General features: G+C 37.7%; 1 protein-coding gene across 6 annotated transcripts; it reads right to left on the reverse strand.

Moving 5' to 3' along the window:
* Positions 1-1580: 1580 nt before the first annotated feature.
* Positions 1581-18972, reverse strand: LOC308702526 (uncharacterized protein). 6 transcript variants are annotated; one of them, XM_081385450.1, is made up of 6 exons: positions 18880-18972; positions 4651-4735; positions 4244-4555; positions 3779-3976; positions 3620-3675; positions 1581-1970 (listed from the first exon to the last, which is right to left on the reverse strand). In XM_081385450.1, exons 2-6 carry the CDS (start codon positions 4700-4702, stop codon positions 1920-1922), a joined length of 669 nt encoding a protein of 222 aa, XP_081241576.1. In that variant the 5' UTR covers positions 4703-4735; positions 18880-18972; the 3' UTR covers positions 1581-1919. The 6 variants fall into 6 exon arrangements, with proteins under 6 accessions (XP_081241576.1, XP_081241581.1, XP_081241579.1 ...); XM_081385455.1 differs by having other exon boundaries at positions 3779-3883; positions 18880-18925; XM_081385453.1 differs by having other exon boundaries at positions 3779-3967; positions 18880-18925.
* Positions 18973-20524: the final 1552 nt, after the last annotated feature.

A 20524-nucleotide genomic window follows, 5' to 3' on the forward strand; every position in this document is an offset into this window, starting at 1 on the left:
GGCGGAGCATACATTAATATTCATGAGTTTTCCAAAATGTGTTGCTCACTAAATGTTCTGTTATTATTATTTATTTTTTTCAGAAATCACACACTATGGGGTCCTATATATTTTTTTTTAATATATATATTCTGTCCCCAGATGAAAATGATTGTAGCGTTGGTAGTGGTCATCCTTCTCCCTATCAAAATCCGTAAGTCCACTCCACATGTTGCGCGACTGCTCATGCAACAGTTTGTGCAAGCCTTTGTCGAGGTGAATTAAAAATACTAATTCACAATTTAGCAAAGACTGTGAGGGAAAAAAATAATGTTACATTTTGTTTAGAGCCTTTAAAATATATAAATAACTACAAGTCAAGCTGCAATACCAAACAGGACCACATGGAGATATGCCTCAAAGAGTCTGTCATCATACTCACCCTCATGTTGCTCGCTGGCGACATCTGCTGATCAAAATGGCGTAAATGCAACGAAATCTCAACCCAAACATGCATAAAAATACCTTTTACAAACCAGTTACAAATGTTTGCTTGAGTGTGTAATCTATTAATCAAATCTAAAAACCATCAGATACAATGTGACGTATTTGTATAAATTATCTTTTATTATAGTTTATTAATTTGTAGAGGGTGTTTTGGGTGTTTTAAGGAGGTATTAATCAGGCCAATACTACTACTCTACTACTCTTTTTTTTTACAAATGTGTTAATGCAATAAGATCAGAAAGATCAAAAATAACGGTGTACACGCCTCTTCATTGCTAATTTCTCAGTTTTTTACTAATCTTTTTTCTTTCTTTTTTTTTATTATAAATGTCTCAGTTTTTTTATGCCAAACGAGGGTTTGCGCTGGCACAGGCTATTAGTAAATCTGGCCTAAAATGTAGGCATAAAAAATGTCTAATGTTTTTCTCATCTACAGCCTTATAGGGCTGGTCAGATTTCCAAGTAAATCTGAAGACTTTTAGCAGGTTTTGTTGTGTTTGATTTAAACTGCAGGACGATTGCCTTTCAGGATCAGGGTTTGACACCCTTGTTCCCTTTGAGAAAATATCTAGTTTATAAAAGCCAGTAAACTAAATATAATAATATCAGTTTAACATGTGAATATTAACATTTTTTCAAACGTTTTTGTTATTTTTTAAATGCAGTTTTCAAACTCAAAAAACTTTTTTTTTTTCCCTCAAAGCGCTTCACATTTGAAGGGAGAAAATCTCCTCAAACACCACCAATGTGCAGCAACAAATGGATGATGCGACGACAGCCATATTGTGCCAGAACGCCCAACACACACCAGCTTATGGAGAGAAGACAGTGATGAAGCCAATCAGTATATATGCATTATCAGGAGGCCATGATGAATTGGGGCCAAAGGGCAAATTTGGCCAGGATGCTGAGGTTACATACACCCCTACTCTTTTTCTGAAGGACATCCTGGGATTTTTAATGAGAGAGTCAGGACCTCATCTGAAAGAGACGGTGCTCTTTGACAGTATAGTGTCCCCGTCACTATACTGGGGCGTTAGCGCCCCCTACTGGCCTCACTAACACCTCGTCCAGCAACCTAGTTTTCCGTCTCTCATCCAGGTACTAACAGACTCAACCCTGCTTAGCTTCAGTGGGCAACCGATCTTGGGCTACAGGGTGACATTGTTGCTGGCTGAACTTTCCACAGTGGTTTTGTGGGATTGCGGTCTCACGCTAATTTGCCTTTTTTTTTAGTAAATCTGGCCCAAAATATTTGATTGTGATGATAATCATATGTGAATATCAATATCACTCTAAAGGAATCCAAAAGCATGATTTAATTCAACAAATATACATTTTATTTTATTTGAAAGAGTAATACAGTATAAAACACAAATGTCAATACGATGATCAACACATCATTTGTAAAGAAACAGAATCAGAGAGTTTGATCATTTATCTGTGATTAAACATGTGTAAACCACCTCCGTCATTTCAGATTTCTGTAGGAAAAGACAAACACAAAAGGTCAAAGGAGAAAAACAAACCTGATATTTCAGATGCAAAAACGGCAAGAGCTCAAAATTAATAAATGACAGAAATATGCTGAAAATTCATCGATAGATATTACGGGGTATGAGCACTGATCTATATAATGACTGGATAGCTCATGACGTTCTAAACTGCCACTAGGCAGTGAAGCCACCGGAAGTGTTCGAGCGGCCATCTTACGATTCCCTACCAGCAGAGGGCTCCAACGCCCGTTATACAGAGATTGGTTAATGGTAGCTCCGACGGCACTTTTAAGATGACCCGCTGTGCAGTAAACAAGTGTAAAACGACGTTTACAAAAGGATGTAGAAAAACTGCCCAAAGGTTGTAATTCAAGCCCTTTAAGTAATAATTTATATGCAAAATTGTCGCTATGCCCGTGTTGTTTTCTCCGAGGCAAGAGTAATGCTGCTGCTTCTTCAGAAAAAAAAAAACGATAAAACAGTCAACAGTAGCCTATAAGAAACATCAGGGCAGCAATAATCACAATTACGGTAAGTGTCCAATAGCGACACCATTTGACAGCTTCAAAAGAGCTTCGTGCAGAGTCCGTTTACCGTTACATTTAACCCATACGCCCTGCGCAATGCGCCCTGTCCACTGATCTAAATAATTCGTTGTTACGACGACTTATTTGTTCCCTCGTTTTAATAAATCGTGGACAGGTTGAACTAATTCCCTCCCTCATTTTGATTTAACGAATTACAACGTGGCCACAAGATAACAAGCTGAGGTATTATTAATTCGTGGCCACGAAAAAATATTCACCTGAATATTCACCAATTCACAAAAATATAGGTCTGTAGCATTCACTATTTAATTAATATTATCAAACTGTTTTTCTTACCTGTGAAGATAGCTCTTCAGTGAAGGCCGACTAGTGTTCTCGTACAGCTTTTTATTCCTTTTGCAAAGAAATTGCCGTTTTTTAAGCAGGAAAAATTTCCCGACTTTAAACAAATACCCATTTAAATGCTTAGGATGTTTGCGTTGTGAGAATATACAGGGAGACTTTAGATTTAAAAACTGTGTCTCGTTAGGCAATGTTTTCTCAGTCAAATCATAAAATTTCCTATTGATTCAATAGAACGCGTGAGCTCACTAGGGAATACCAATATGGCGGCGCAGTGACTTCACTGTTTATGACGTCATGAGCTATCCAGTCATTCTATATAGATCAGTGGGTATGAGTCAATGTTTCTCACACTGAATGATGGTCTTGTGTTTGTGTGTAATAATCTCTGTCTTTTTATATTCTTTGGACTTTTATTATGAAATTTTGGAAAACAATAGCAGCTTTCATAACAGTAGCAAAAAAATAAAAGCAAGTGGACTGTGGAAATAAAACATGTTCAACATCAGATACCAGGACAAGAGCGAATACAGGGCTAAATATATGCAAACAAGTCAGACAGACATTTAGCACAGGGAGCATGATTTATTTATAATGGAATAACAGCATATACTATTTCACAAACTTGTTAAACATATTTGCCAATATTTAATGTGCAGTGTTTGAAACAGTGGTAATATTATATTGCATTGCTCATTACAAAAAAAAAGGCTAAATGAATAAATGTAAATGTCACTAAACACTCACCATTATTTGTCCAGTGTGTGTGTAGAGTGTTGCATCAGCGTGAGTCTCGTCTGCAACTTTAATGACAGACATGTTCAATCAAGATATGTATTTTCCTCTAATATTGTTGCTCCACATTATTGTTTACAGATGTATAAGCTGTATGTGCATCTACAGTACCTGTGTCTTTGTGTTTCCTGCACATACAGAAGATCATGAGAACAGCCACGATCATCAGAGATCCAGCAGCAGAAGAAGACATCAGCACTATCAGAGACACTGAGACTGGAGGAGGAGGAGGAGGAGGAGGAGGAGGAGGAGGAGGAGGAGGAGGAGGAGGAGACTGGGATGTAGGATGTATGTCTGGAACTGTAACGGCTAAAGAGAGTCATTAGTGCCAGTGTGATCGACAAAAAAATACAACTTTATAAAAACTTTAAATGCTAATTATGACTATTGATGTACTTGAACATATCTGTCAGAGTTCAGTAATGTTGAGATGTTCGGTCTGGTGTCTGATGAGATTGGTCAGACATTTTTTATTTTCTATCAAAACTTTGGCCTAAAGCTGTTTTACATGTACCCTGATTACATGTACAAGAATATGAATAAGACAGTAAAAGTACAGTGTAATTCTCTACTCACCATTAACAGTAACATTGAATCTCTTGATAAACTCTTTATCTCCAATAATGGTGCTTAGTTGATAAAGTCCAGAGTCTGTGGTTCTGATGTCACTGATGGTCAGAGATCCAGTCTGATCCAGTTTCAGTCTGTCTCTGAACCTCTCATCATTATCATATCTAGGAATGTTCATGATCTTAGCGATGCGAATGTTTCCAAACCTCCACACGATCTCTTCATCTCTCTGTATGTCTGTGAGATCAGGGTTTAGAGTGACAGAATCTCCCTCCATCACTGACACTGACTTCACTGCATCTGTGTCACCAAACACTCCTGAAACACAATATAATTAACAGCTAATTTAAATGCTCTGAACAATTTTAACTGTACATTATCACTAGAAGTATAAAAACATGTGTATAACTCACCAGATAGACAACACACACTCAAAGAGAACAAAATAAGTGTGAGCAACGTCATCTCCAAAAGCCTGAGATAAAATCACTCTATGATCTGAAAAACATCAGTAGATAATTTGAGGTTATAAACTCTTCAGTCAGGAAGAATAAACACAGTTCATGAGTGTGTCTGTGTACGTGAACGCGCTTCACACTCTGACTATAGGCTGGTCACATGATACAGTCAAAGAAAACTAACATTTATGTTGGCCGAATAAACAATGTAATGTAATAAACCCCTTAGCATATAGTTTCCACCAAAATACAGTTACTGTTGTCATTATAAATAAGCAATCTTTTAAAAATATGAACATGGGATAACGTCTGAGGTTTTACCAGTTTTATTTTGGGAACAATATCTGTAGTGTGGCATATAAAATATAGTCACCATGTTTATGAATCACATGACTAAAATTGACACATTTGTTGGTGATTGAGTGAAGCGCTGTTTCATCTATTTTTATTAGTGTCATTTCACACTGAATAAACATTGGTCACTTTAAGGGTCAATGCCACAACTAGAAATGTTTGACTATCATTTTCAACAGAAACAACCTCATCATAATTATTTTTTAAAGATATTTTAATATTACAGTATAGTGATGGAATCAGATGGCATGGTGCATATATTGTATTTTCTGCAATAGTCTATTGAATGTTAGACATCCTCAGTTTTTTTTTTCTCACTTCTCATTTCCCTCAGAGGCAACGCCCTGTAGAGCATTTTGACAGTGTCTCAGTAGAAAACAGCCTGCATATGATTGTCTTATTTGGAGCTGATATAAACTGATCTCCCAGCTTCCAAAACCATAAACAACACAGCAGAACTAAAAAGACTAAAAAACACAGGCTGGATTTGTTAGAAGGGTATGGCAAATGTATTTTATACAGGTGTTCAATGAAATTGATATACTTTGGAGTGTATGTATATGCTTTACATACTGTGCTCTTCTGCTGATAGGGGAATATAGGCCTAAAAAATAATAAAATTATTTCACAATGCTAAGTTTTCTGTACAAAAATCCTCTGAGGCTTGTTAAAGGTGCTCTAAGTGATGTCACACGTTTTTTAGGCCAAAATATTTTTTGTCACATACAGAAAACAGCTCCTCACCATCCGCTAGCTGCCTGTCCCCTGACCACACTGTAAAAAAACGCGGTCTCTCCAGACACCACAGGCTCCACAAACAGCAACAAAAACAAACTAGGCTCACCCGCACCACGAAACATAACAAACTGTTCCAGCCAATAACTGACAAGAATGCTTTGGGGGTGGGGTTTGGGGGGTTAGTGCGCGGATGAAGAGGAGGGAGGGTCGAGCTAGCCTTCGTTTTGTTTGACAATACTCCAAACGTCAACAAGAAGTGACGTCACCCAACATCACTTAGAGCACCTTTAAAAGGGATCATCATCTTCATCATCATCGCCCCCTAGTGTCCTGATGTGAGAATATCTGATTCATCAGTGACGGACTGAAAGTGACCTCACAACAGCAGCCACGCCCACTACAGCAGAGACAACCAATCAGAACAGTGAAAAAATTTTCAAAATCTTTCAAACAGGTTTCAATATGCAATCTACAAAACACCAACCCTTCAGAATGAAGCATAAAGATTTTGTATAATTTGTGTTAGTTTGTTAATTTGTAACAAATCTACTACTCTTCATTTGTAAATGTGTTAATAAAATGTCCAAACTTATAAAACTGATCCAAGATCAGGTAAAAACATTGATGGGTTCACTGCATGTGATCGCCCCCTAGTGGCAACTGTTTCAAAACATTTGTGATGTACCGAAGCATCGTTTATTCTATTGGCTATGCAGTGGGAGGAAGAAATTCATCCATTAAAGGACAGTTCCGGCACAAAATGAACCTAGGGGTAATTAACACATGGTTACCGAGTCGATCGTTCTTTGGGATGTGTTTTCATGATAATCGAATGTAAAGAGTTTTATCTCTAAAAACTGATTAGCTTAACGCTAGTATGTAGACATACAGATATATAACATCTATATTGTATTCTATATCACTGGCACATAAAAGAAAGAAATCAGTTTGTTGAATAGGCTAATTAAGAGTTCAGAATATATTTCAGAATGCACAGAAACAGTTAAGGGTATATGATATAAAATATTTAAGAGATAGCCTACAGATTTAATTAGAGGGATATAGTTTTTTTTCTCATTTAATTATTCCTTTCGTTCATCGAACGAAAACTCCAAAACGTTAAATACCTTTTGACTAGTAACCAAAAGTCCAAATCATAGTCTCTGCTGCACCAAATTAACTGGTATAAATACTAGTGTAGAACATTGCATAGAAACTGTGTCTATTCCTCGTTTAGTGCGATCAAATAATAAATCTACTGCAGGATCTAGGAAAAATCTAATTGTTATTAAAACAGAAAATGTTGCTATTAGTAAACAAAAACAATTTCTAAAGCTAGGTCTTTTAAACATTAGATCACTCACACCTAAGGCAGTTATTGTAAATGAAATAGTCACAGATAATAGCATAGATGTACTTTGCCTTACTGAAACCTGGCTTAAACCAAATGATTATTTCGGTCTAAATGAGTCTACTCCATCAGGATACTCCTATAAGCACGAGCCCCGTCTGATTGGTCGTGGCGGCGGTATTGCAACTATCTATAGAGATATTCTCAATGTTACTCAGAAAACGGGTTATAAGTTTATTTCATTTGAAGTACTTGTACTAAATGTTACGCTCTTAGATGATAGAAAAACATCCCTATTATCTTTAGCCTTGGCTACCGTATATAGACCACCAGGGCCTTACGCTGATTTCCTAAAAGAATTTGCAAATTTTCTCTCAGATCTATTGGTCAATGTCGATAAAATATTAATTGTTGGAGATTTTAACATACACGTAGATAATCAAAATGATACGTTAGGGGCTGCGTTTATAGACTTATTAAACTCCTTTGGGGTTAAGCAAAACGTTACCGGACCGACTCATCGTTTTAATCATACACTCGATTTAATTATATCACATGGAACCGATCCAACCGATATAGATATCATTCCGCAAAGTGATGATGTAACTGACCATTACATGGTAACTTGCATATTACGTACCCCGGTAATATATCATGCTGCGGCGCGTTATCGATTAGGCAGAACAATCCTTCCATCCACCATAGATAATTTTTCAAATTGCTTATCGGATCTGTCTCAGCTGCTGCCTGAACCTAAACAAACAGATGAACTAGACGAACTAACCAGCACTATGAGCACCGTTCTCTCTGGAAAATGGGATATTGTTGCACCTATGAGACTAAAAAAGGTCAGAGAGAAAATTAAAGCACCATGGTACAACAATACTACTCGTGTTCTAAAGAGAGAAACCCGTAATTTAGAGCGTAAATGGAAACAAACTAATTTAGAGGTTTTTAGAATCGCTTGGAAAGACAGTACGTCACGCTATAAAAAGGCCCTAAAAGCGGCCAGGGCTGAGCATCTCCGCAAACTAATAGAAAATAACCAAAACAATCCTAGGTTCTTATTTAACACCGTGGCTAGACTAACAAATAAACAAGCGTCACCTGAACAAAATATTCCGTTACAGTTTAGTAGTAATGATTTCATGAATTTTTTCACTGAGAAAATAGAAAACATCAGATCCACAATTGTAAACGTTCAATCTTCAATCGCGCCTTATAATTCAGCCTCGATTATCACCCCGCAAGAACAATTACAGTGCTTTACAACTATAGAACAAAAAGAGTTAAATAAATTTATCATTTCCTCTAAAACAACAACATGTTTATTAGATCCCATACCAACTAAACTATTGAAAGAAGTGTTACCTATAGTGGAAGAGCCTCTCCTCAATATTATTAACTCGTCTTTATCTTTAGGTCATGTTCCAAGAACATTTAAATTGGCAGTTATAAAACCACTAATTAAGAAACCACAATTAGACCCAAATAACCTAGCAAATTATAGACCCATTTCAAATCTTCCTTTTATGTCCAAAATATTAGAAAAAGTTGTGTCTGCCCAACTGGGCTCTTTCTTGCAAGAAAATGACACCTATGAAAAGTTTCAGTCTGGGTTCAGGCCGCATCATAGCACTGAAACTGCGCTCGTTAAAATCACAAATGATTTACTCTTAGCTTCTGACCAAGGCTGTATCTCAATACTAGTTTTACTTGATCTTAGTGCTGCGTTCGATACTATAGATCACACAATACTCTTAGATCGGCTACAAAACTATACCGGTGTTCAAGGACAAGCATTAAGCTGGTTCAGATCATACCTATCTGACCGCTACCATTTTGTCTATTTAAACGGAGAAAAATCGATCATAACTCCAGTAAACTATGGAGTGCCGCAAGGATCTGTGTTAGGCCCTCTATTATTCTCAATATATATGCTGCCACTTGGAAATATTATAAGGAAACATGGAATTAGTTTCCATTGTTATGCTGATGACACTCAACTATATATTTCATCACGGCCGGATGAAAACGCTAAATTATCCAAATTGACAGAGTGTGTTAAAGATATAAAAGATTGGATGACGCACAATTTTCTTTTATTAAATCCAGATAAGACAGAGGTAATACTTATCGGTTCAAAAAACCGCCCACAAAACCTCCTTCAATACAACTTTAACATAGTAGGGTGTCCTGTTACTTTATCCTCTACAGTAAAAGACCTGGGTGTTATATTAGATTGTAACTTGTCTTTTGAAAATCATATTTCATATGTTACAAAAACAGCCTTTTTTCACCTTAGAAATATTGCTAAATTACGTAACATGCTATCTGTTTCTGATGCAGAAAAGCTAGTTCATGCATTCATGACCTCGAGACTAGATTACTGTAATGCTTTATTAGCTGGTTGTCCTGCATCCTCAATAAACAAGCTACAGTTAGTCCAAAATGCCGCCGCTAGAGTTCTTACTAGATCAAGAAAGTTTGACCATATAACACCAATTTTATCATCACTACATTGGTTACCTATAAAGTTCCGTATTAATTACAAGGTATTGCTACTGACTTATAAAGCCCTAAACGGCTTAGCTCCAGTTTATTTAACGGATCTTCTATCGCCCTATAATCCATCGCGCTCTTTAAGGTCACTAAATTCGAGGCTTCTGGTCATACCTAGGATATCCAGATCCACCAAAGGAGGGAGAGCATTTTCACATTTAGCACCAAAACTCTGGAATAGCCTTCCTGATACTGTTCGTTGCTCAGATTCGCTCTCCCAGTTTAAAACTAGATTAAAGACGCATCTCTTCAGCCAGGCATTCATATAATATTTTAATCTTACAGTTAAATCCGGTCTCTACTTCATAAACGCCAGAGGAGAACTGGCCCCCGACTGAGCCTGGGTTCTCCCAAGGTTTTTTTTTCTCCATTAGGTCACCTAATGGAGTTTTTCGGTTCCTTGCCACTGTTGCCTTTGGCTTGCTCAGTTGGGGATACTTAATTTGATTAATCGATTCAACAGTGCTATTGATCTGCATTACCAAACGTGGATGTTTTACACCAGAAACATACACTGATGTACTATTTTATTTAATACTGTGAAGCTGCTTTGATACAATCTGTATTGTGAAAAGCGCTATATAAATAAAGTTGACTTGACTTGACTTGACTCGAGGCTTCATACTCCATCCCATGCAGTAAGTGGCGGAAATGCACCTCAAGCTGGTGCCAACCAAAAAATGTCAAAGTTAAAGTTCACACAAACAGCTACAAATAGACAAGTTTTAGTCAAATATTTCTCAAACTGGTGGCCATGCCCTCTGCAAGGCTGCCAGATGGCACAGGGTGAGCCACACTTTTGACATTTTATGAACTATATTTTTCATGGTGGAATTAGCAACCGTGCAGCACTTTCATAAGGTTTTAATTCAATTCTACAAGCTTACCACAACAATTAAAATATTAAAAGAATTATAAGTGGTTAAATTGATCAACCACAAGGCTTGATCACAAGGCTTGATCAATTTAGGGGGGGTATTTACACATGTCTATGGAGAAGACATAATTGGCAAAAGTATGAGGATTATTGTTAACAATATGGAAATTTGAGGTATACACACTGCTATGATTGTTCTGTTATTTTTTACATTGCTTGCTCAGTTGGTAAACAAAGGTGTCTTTATTAAATCCTAAAGTCAAGTTATTTTTTTCCTAGTATCAAACAACATTCCCAACATTTTTTCCCCCAAAGATCGGGATTCAGTTTAACACATGTGGTGATATCTATGGAGCTATTAAATTGGTCAAGTTGTGGTACAACAAACCCTGTATTATTAAAACTGTAATACACTGTCATGTTCAAAACAAAGTGAAAAATATAAGTGTCTGCTTTGTCTGGTGTACAGGGATATTTTTGGCACAAGTCATCTTGTTTAGAAAAGAATCAAGGTTATATTACACACACATTATATTTGTTTATCACATTCATCATGGCCCATTAAGATAATACAAATTTTGTAAGTAGCCTACATTTAATATGTTTTCATGCTTGTGTGCATATCCCAGATTAGAAGTGCTTCTGTAAACTATGGAATTTTACTGCTGCCTTCACCACAGGAGTTTATGCTACCAACAAACTTAAAGACCCTCAAGGTAAAACGGAAACATAGTAAAAAAAAAAGCTTCTTAAACGCTATTGGCTTGTTTTGCAAATCATTTGACCTCTGCCAAATCATTGTCTGCAGAATATCAAACATAGCTAACGACACGACGTATAACACATTATACATATACAGAATTATTTGCCCCCTTGGTAAATATGATTAAAGATGGCTGTAAAAAATATATCTGCATTATTAATCCTTTTGATATTTTATTTAAAAAAAATTAGCAAAAATCTAACCTTTCATTGAAGTAAAATAATGGAAAGTGGCGGGAAAAATCACATTATGAAATAAATGCCAAATATTTCAAAGAGTATATGCAGTGAAAATCATGTAAAAAAAAACTCTCACGATCGCAAGGCGCACGTGTTGGATTCTGCATTTGCTCTCCACGACTGCACCACTCTCAATAGTGGAACTTTAGGCTTCTGAACTGGTTGCAGTTCCACTCTGGTTCCATATGAGGGCGCTCATAGGACAAGTGCAGAATGAATGGAGGTCTATGGAACTATACCCCTCAAAATCCATTTTTCTCAGGATATAACTTTTTGTCTAGTAATTTGAATGTTGTATTCGAAAGATGCAAAGAAATTACATATTGCTGGGTGTTCGATTTTTTAGAGTCCACGATGCCATCAAGCGGTATCTCGGGTCGTAATCAGTCCTTCACTGACCAATCAGCGTTCATTAGCAGAATGCTAGCGTGTTATGGGCAACAACAACTCAACCTGTAAGAAATCGAAAGGACATAAGTACTCGTTCATTCAACTTTCGACCTATAACCCATGTTGAAACTTGCAAAACCTATAATCAAATCTGAGATTTCTCAACGGCAATCGGGTGAAAGAGACAAATTTAGCCGTCTAGCTTCATAGACTCCCATTCATTTTGCACTCATGGGCGATCGCCCCCAGTGGAACTCTGGTGGAACTACAACCAAAATTCAGTACAATAGGACGAACCACAAACATTTATTTATTTGGATTTAATATTTTAATCATTCCATGTCATTTTTCAATGTCAATCTTACCTGTTTATGCCCAAAATGCTTTATTAATATTCCAAGTATTTTATTATCCTCTATGCTGTGTAGGTTACTGTTTAAGTTGAATTACAGTTTTTCTCAATTATTTACACACAAATACTGGTACTTGAGACACAATGACCACAACATAGAACTCATTCACCAACCCCCCGAACCAATTCTGCTAAACTACAAGCACAATTCCTGCTTTACACTCAAATTGCAGTTCTAAAACACACTTTTTTCAAAACACTGCACAATTCTCTGCTTTTGGCACAATTTTCATGCAGAAAATCTCTTGTTTTCACAAAGAACACACTGCCATTCAAATATGCACACTGACTCATCACATTGGCTAACACCCGTCACACAGTTTTACAACTGTGAGAGCAACATGTGAGCTCTTCAATGGAGCAATGGATGTCAACATGGTTTTTTTGTTTTTTTTTTTTACTGTAACTGTATACTGTCAATTCTTCTGTTGTTTTGTATTTAGTATACTGTACAACTTTGTGCTGGTTGGGATGTACACTGTGTACATTGTTTTTGTGGGAAAAATAAAATGTATTTGTTACCGTGTATTTGTGTGTTCTGAGTATACAGTTTTTCTCAATTGTTTACACCCATTTTCTGGTACTTGAGACACAATGACCACAACATGTAACTCATTCACCAACCCCCTGAACCAATTCTGCTAAACTACAAGCACAATTCCTGCTTTACACTCAAATTGCATTTCTAAAACACACTTTTTTCAAAACACTACACACAATTCTCTGCTTTTGACACAATTTTCATGCAGAAAATCTCGTTTTCACAAGGAACACACTGCCATTCAAATATGCACACTGACTCATCACATGGGCAAACACCCGTCACACAGTTTTACAATTAGCAATCAGAGCTTTAGCATAAAAGGGCAACAGGTGATCTCTTCAATGGAGCAATGGATGCCAACATTGGATTTTTTTTTCCTGTAAGTGTATTGTATTTGTATTTGTGTGTTCTGAGTATAAAAACAATATTCTCAAATATTTTACAACACACTTATGTATGTACTGTCTGTAGTAAGTGTAACACTGAACAAAAAAAGGCATAAGTCATTATGATGAATGGAGAAGAAGTGTTTTCCATTCATCATAGTGTTTTACATTGAGCACATTAGTGTTCAACTGGTTCTTATAAATGTCTATTCATGTGATGGTTTGTGTGTGTCATTTGAAAACAAAATACCATTTTGAGAAGAAATAACATTGTTTTGAATGTAAAGTTTAATTTTGCAGGAGAATTGAGGGGTTGTGCCCATTGTGTGTGTGTTTTTTGGATTTGAGTGTAGAGTTCTGAGAATATGAGGCATGCTTTCAGAAAATGTGTGAAACCCTTGTGTTATGTTGCGGGTCAATTTGCCCCTTTTAGATTTTCTAGTTGTTGGAAATACTGGTTAAGTTATGTTTTTTTTCTTGATATTTTGTGACTTTTTCTCATTTATCATCATGAACATGCATGCAAAGTTTCAACATGGTGTTTTTTTTTTTTTTTTTTGACAAATACAAACAAAATTACTATTACGTTTGTGATGTGCATCAAAGGCAGCTATTCAAAAGCAACTGTACAGACAAAAAATAAAAACATTTATTTTATGTATGGCAGGGCATCAACTCCAGTTCTAAAGTGTAAGTGTATCTAAAAGTGCTCTAACCCAAACCAAACACACTTGAAAAAGCTAAATCATGGTGTTCAGAATTAATTGCAAATTACAAATGATTTTTTTTGACGGACACAGATAGTAAAATAAGCTCTCATTTATATATTCAAGATATCTGAAATATATTGAGACTTCGACATAGACAGCAGGAAAAATGAGCTCAGATTAATTGATTAATTGTTCAGTTATGATGTTCTAAGCAAAAAAAAAAAAAAAAAAAAAAGTAAAAAAAATGTATATGCATATATATATATATATATATATAAATATAACGTATATTCAAATTTTAAATAGTTTTAAAAAATGGTTAAAAAACATTTTCATTAAATCATATCTTCAGATATATATTTTTTGGAATATTTGACAAATGCTGATATTAAAAGTTTACAGTTTGAACCTGAATCTTTGTTGTTTTTCATAGTGTGATTTTTGAGGAATTGTATTGAATCCAATGCGGGTCAATTTGACCCGGACCATAAGGGGAGTGCACAGAATTCCAACATAACACGAGGGGTAAACAATCGAGAAAAACTGTTACATACATTTTAAATCATTACATCTTGAAGACATCTTCTAAACGTGACTTCTAAACCTTGACTTCTGACAGGAAACGTCCATATAGACGTTTATATATATCTATATAAATATATATATATATATATATATATTACTATAATATTATACAGTATAATAGTAAATATAGTGATTTATATTGCATTACATTTGTAAGGCCCGTGAAATTGGTCCAATGGAGGTTTTCCAATAACACAGGGAAGGTCTCACGTGCTCTGTCCTCACTCATGCGAAGTATTGGTTGGTTAAATGCAATATATATTAATCACATATTTACTCGTTTATTTCATCTGACTCCATAAATGAAAAGGTTTTAATGATATCTGTGGATCATTAATCATGAGTGAATGACTATTCCTTTTAACCATTAAATGAACAATGTCAAAATCAGTTGGAATAATCACGTAACAATTTATTATGTCAGGTAAATGTATCATGCCAATTTCATAATCAATTCAAAGATAATCGATACAAAACATCAAATTCTCCGGAATAAAGAAAAGATGCAAACCCAACTTTAAGAAATACATGAGGCTGAGAGATCTCGGTCTCTCAGCCTCACGGGCCATCTGAAGTACAGAAAAAGGCCCCGATCTCCCTGCTGCAATTCCTTAAATAGACAAACCTTTTACCTGGAAACACGTAACAATAGAAATTTGCATGCAGTGGTCACATCTTCGTGGGGTGTGGGACCATTTGCTTAGAGACCACCTTCCTTTGTAAATCAGTTATCCATAAGCTCTTAAAAACCTTATTACCTTTTGTTTTATCTATCTGGATATGAGATATCTGTACCAGTCGCACTGTGACATTTTAAATGATACCAAACATGAAAATACTCTGTGATAATCATTCACATTAAACTATACATTTTCTTGGGTGATTTCAGCTGTTCATTTGAGCATGAGAGACAGGGGTGAGGGGAGAGGGAAAGAGATGTAGATTAGATGACTCGGAGGTGAGACTTTCGTCTCGATGGTGCATGAGAGCCAGTTCAAATGCTAATCTCCAGAGAGGTCCTTTTGTCCTCTCAGGGCCTGGTCACCCCCAAAACAGACTGGAATTTGGAATTTCCTATTTTATCAATTCTTACAGGTGGGTAGAGGAATATATAATTAATGTTTGTTATGAAATTATATCTGTTTCTTTGTAAAGGTGCGTATAGTTTTTAACTTGTGTTCAGGCATTTTTTATACAGTGGGAGTGAGTAGCCTGTGGTTATCAAGTGTCACTGTCAGAATATTTTCATTTAAAGGGATACTTCACCTCTGGGAAGATGAATGTGTATTTAAAATAGGTCATTTAAGTAGAAGAAATGTGGAGAAATTTTTGAATTTGGAGCTTTCTAGACAGAGAAAAGCCAGAAAATGTATTTTTGGCTTATGTGGATGAAAGACAACAACTCCCAGAATGCACTTGCTTCGCTGCCTTAGGAGGCCACGCCTACCGGTTAGAGAGCACAGTTGAAAACAACAAGGCTAGCCTAAGTAAGTGATGAGTTTGCCAGGGATTTAGAGACCCAAAATGTCCGGGATCCGGCTTTAGCGTTCTACAGTCGCCATTCATCATGTTTACTGTGGCGAGCAGGACGAGGCTGACGGCCGCGGGAGAACGGCGCGAGGCCGGTGGCTTCATACTGAGACGCGCCGGGTCTCGCATCTCTCACGGAGGAGCGGGAATTTTCTTAGCAATGTTAAAACGCACATCAACCGATTACTTGTTTAGCGTTCATGTAAACACTACAGTCAGATTCACCGATCGGAATTAATTCAGTTAACGTTAGATTGAAACGAGAGGTGTGCATGGAAACAATGAATGGCGACCGCAGAACGCAAAAGCCGAATCCCGGACATTTTTAACAGTCTCGCCCGCCGGACAAGTCCGGGAAAAGGAAGATGGTAACCCCTACTTACTCAGCTTTCTCCTATTATTCAGCTTTCTCCACAGAACAAGAGCATGCTAGCTTAGCTTCCAAAGAAAGTTGGCTGACACTGTGTACCAGTAGCGTAGCCAGGAATCACAATGTGGGTGGGCCCAGAGAAAATCAGGTGGGCACAGCCTAAAATGCATCTGTTATCAAAATAGGCCAACACAACTACACCTGCTTGAATACACCACAGTTTAATCAGAGCACAAGCATGTATGTCATCATAAGCAGTGTTAATAAAGAACATAACGATAAGAACAGCATTTCCACTGCGCGCGGCCAGGCCACACCACACACACACGCGCATCTGACAGATGCGAAACAACATCATCAAATCAGCAGGACAGTAGTGGACAGTGTGTAAAAACCAAAAACAATGCTTGGTCATAGTCTGGCTCAGCGGCCACATAAACCACGTTATATAAACAACATTGACTAGGCAACTACATAAACGTAGATTTGCTTACTTTTGATGACTAGCTTATAACAGGAGACGACGGGGCTGGGGGTCGCACACAGTTTTAAATTCGAACACATTATTCTCTGAGTGTAGTGTACACTACACACACCGGCGGCGTCTGTCCGCTGCGCCCAGCAACGGCTCAGGACCTTGTTCAAAATCCTGCCGCGCCACAGAGCGCTATTTACATAGTTTTATATTAAATTTACATTTATTTGTCTCAAATCGTAGTTAATGAATCTGACTTCACCCTGGGCTGCAATATACGTTTAGTTTTATATTCATGCACAGAAATCAGCTGCTTGAATGAAAATTGCTGACATTATCGGATTTTCAGGTGAGAGTTGTCCTAGACGCGGCGCTGCGCGTCCAGTGTGCGACCCCCTTAAGGGGCCGCTCACATATCGCGCCTAAAAACGCGTTGAAAACGCTAGGCGCGCCGCGTTCTCCTTTTTTCCAAAGCGCTCGGGTGGTTGCGCTCCGGAGGCGTCTGTCGTTGCTAAGCTTGGTCTGTCCGCTGCGCCCAGCAACGGCTCAGGACCTTGTTCAAAATCCTGCCGCGCCACAGAGCGCTATTTACATAGTTTTATATTAAATTTACATTTATTTGTCTCAAATCGTAGTTAATGAATCTGACTTCACCCTGGGCTGCAATATACGTTTAGTTTTATATTCATGCACAGAAATCAGCTGCTTGAATGAAAATTGCTGACATTATCGGATTTTCAGGTGAGAGTTGTCCTAGACGCGGCGCTGCGCGTCCAGTGTGCGACCCCCTTAAGGGGCCGCTCACATATCGCGCCTAAAAACGCGTTGAAAACGCTAGGCGCGCCGCGTTCTCCTTTTTTCCAAAGCGCTCGGGTGGTTGCGCTCCGGAGGCGTCTGTCGTTGCTAAGCTTGGTTCTTGTCACGTGACCTGCGGTGCGCTTGCGGCATTCTGAAAAGTTGAGATGTTTTTATCTCGATGCGGCGCGGACGCGCTTGGAAAAAACGAGCGCGTCGCACCGCGACCGCGTCGCTTCCATTATGAGCGCGCATACCGCGCGGCTACATTTGAAATAACGAACTTGCGCGCGCAAAAGACGCGATATGTGAGCGGCCCCTAAGAGTTGAACACTGCAATGATTTCGTTATTGTCCAACAATGCAGTCAATTCTCCTGAACATCTGCATTATCTTCCTCCTGTGGTGGCCGTGGTCTTTTTGACACAAACTTGTTGCTCTGTTTTCATTTTAGTTTAACATAACGTTACTTAGCTAAACTTCAGTGTCCCTCTGTGAAATGTGCTCGTCGTTGTGAAGGGGGAATGGGCTGTTCGCAATCATCTGAGTCTGACTCCGAAATGCGCTACGCGGGCATTTCGTCATCACCATGACAACCAAACAAGAATCAAGAAACATTAAGATTTATTTTTATAGGTCAAAATTGTTATAATCGCAACATAATTTCCTAGGCTACCTTGTGAGGCCACTGAGTGACTAGATGGGCCTGACTGACAGGTGGGTGGGCCCAGGCCCACCCAGGCCCATCCGTAGCTACGCGAGTGCTGTGTACATTCTGTGAGTGAGATCCCTCCCTCTATGGGCGGGTTGAAAACATGCGGAACAACGCCATCTACTGGCTGTAGTCTTTAGCCTCTGGACAGAAAATCCTCCGATGACGCAAAATGACGATTTTTGCGTCATCGGAGGATTTTTTCCAGACAAAAAATACATAAATCTCTTGTCTCAGGGGGATATGAGGGGGGAAAGCATGGTAATTCGAAAATACTACAGGTTTTCTACTAATACAAAGCTTAATGCTAAATCCTGAAGTAACCCTTTAAGCATGACAATTATAAATAAAATAATTATACCACTGAGAGAAGCGAAAACTGGTTGTCTTGCCTTTACTTTATTCACTCCTTCTTTCACTGCAGCCGCCTCTCGTCTCGACTACATTTCAGGCGAGGCGCATTTTAAACAAACCTAAATGTCATCTCGTTATTACGGTAATTAGGCTATTATGACGTGGTGTGAACGCAGCGTCCTTAATCAAACACACCTGAGCTAATCAGGGTCTTTAAGATTAGATTACAAAAGCTGCAGCTTGTTAGAGTTGTGCCAAACCTAGTAAGTTGTATCTATAAAAACGCGTAAAAAAAAAAAAAAAAAAAAAAAAAAAAGCACTTAGCCTACCTTCTACCTCAGTGCATTATCCAGCAGAGTCCATTGTGACATTGCAGGTCTCAGGATGACAGCTAGACTGTATTTCTCGTTGGTTGCTGTTTTATTGGGCTCTGTGTGTTGGAGTTTTGGAGACTCTGCTCTAGTCAGAGGGTGAGATCTTTTAACATTATTAGAAAATATGTGAAGATACCTATATCAAAATTTTACTTAAGGCACCTCTTGCTCTTGGAACATTGTTTTATGTCGTCTATCTGAAAGTTAAAGTGAAAGTTAAACTTTGTGTTTTTGTTTCATCGTGTCCCTGTGGCCATTATGAAAAGAACAGTATTTAGATATTTTGCCACTCCTTCAAATTTTAATCAGATTTTGATTGCTTCACAAACTGCCTCAGATGATCTATGGACTGAGCTGCACAGAAATTAATGAACAGATTTTTTTTATTCATCTTTTTTCAAAGGTTATGATGTCAGAAACTAAACAAGGTCGACCTCTGTATCTGTGGCTGTGTCTCGGCCAAACTTTAATAAATCTATATGGAAATTTGTGCGCTTTATTGGAACCATGGTGTGATGGTCCATGCCAAATTTGAGAGCAGTGCCACCTAAAGGTCATGAGATCTGGAAAATGGCTATTGTTGCAATAACTTTTGAACAGTTTGTCAGAAAATGTGTTTGGATTCATTGTATCATGCCGTGGATACAGAGTTTCAAAGGATTAGAAGAACCACATGTCTGCCACTTAGACTTTTGACATAAATTCCAATACCTTTTAAACAATTTAACACCTCGTCACAATTTGGAAGGGATCATCGACAGCATGCCCTGAAGAAGGTACCTGAAAAGTTGGATCAGAGCCACCTAGTTTTCCAGAGATATACTTTTTTTGTTGTTGCAAAAAATCTTATAACTAGTCGTTTTGTTCCCTGGCTGATTCAGACAGTGTCATTTTCCTTAAATGTGCAAATGTAATTGTCCAAAATTGTCTCCGATGTTCTTTGGACTGAGCTGCACATAAATGTCTGAATGCACTTTTGATATTTACTACAGTTCCTGAAATATTTGTCTCCAAAGTTGACCTTGTCTGTATTTATTGCCTTATGTTAGTTGGCTTAGAAATGAACCAGAGGATAAGAAGTGCTGCAGCAGTGGATGTGGACCTCAGTGTACAGCTCCATATACAGGTATTTATATTTTATTATATAAGTGTGTGGATCAGCTTTTTGTTTTAAATCAACATACAGGGAGTCATTCTGCATTCATTGTTACTGAAACGCATGAACCAAACACAGTGGAACCAAAGCCTGGAGTGTGTCCAAATAAAACCCTTGAAGTGGGAGTGGTAGGAGCATGTGTCGAGTCATGTT

This window comes from Scardinius erythrophthalmus (assembly GCF_964197995.2).
Source record: "Scardinius erythrophthalmus genome assembly, chromosome: 14".
In the NCBI taxonomy this organism is placed as follows: domain Eukaryota; kingdom Metazoa; phylum Chordata; class Actinopteri; order Cypriniformes; family Leuciscidae; genus Scardinius; species Scardinius erythrophthalmus.

Excerpts from the sequence above, each read along its gene's own strand:
- LOC308702526 (XM_081385450.1), bottom strand. The coding sequence starts at position 4,702 with ATGACGTTGCTCACACTTATTTTGTTCTCTTTGAGTGTGTGTTGTCTA. Across the intron at positions 3,977-4,243 it reads ATTCAATGTTACTGTTAATG|CCGTTACAGTTCCAGACATA; the intron begins GTGAGTAGAGAA and ends GACTCTCTTTAG. Across the intron at positions 3,676-3,778 it reads CAGGAAACACAAAGACACAG|TTGCAGACGAGACTCACGCT; the intron begins GTACTGTAGATG and ends CTGTCATTAAAG.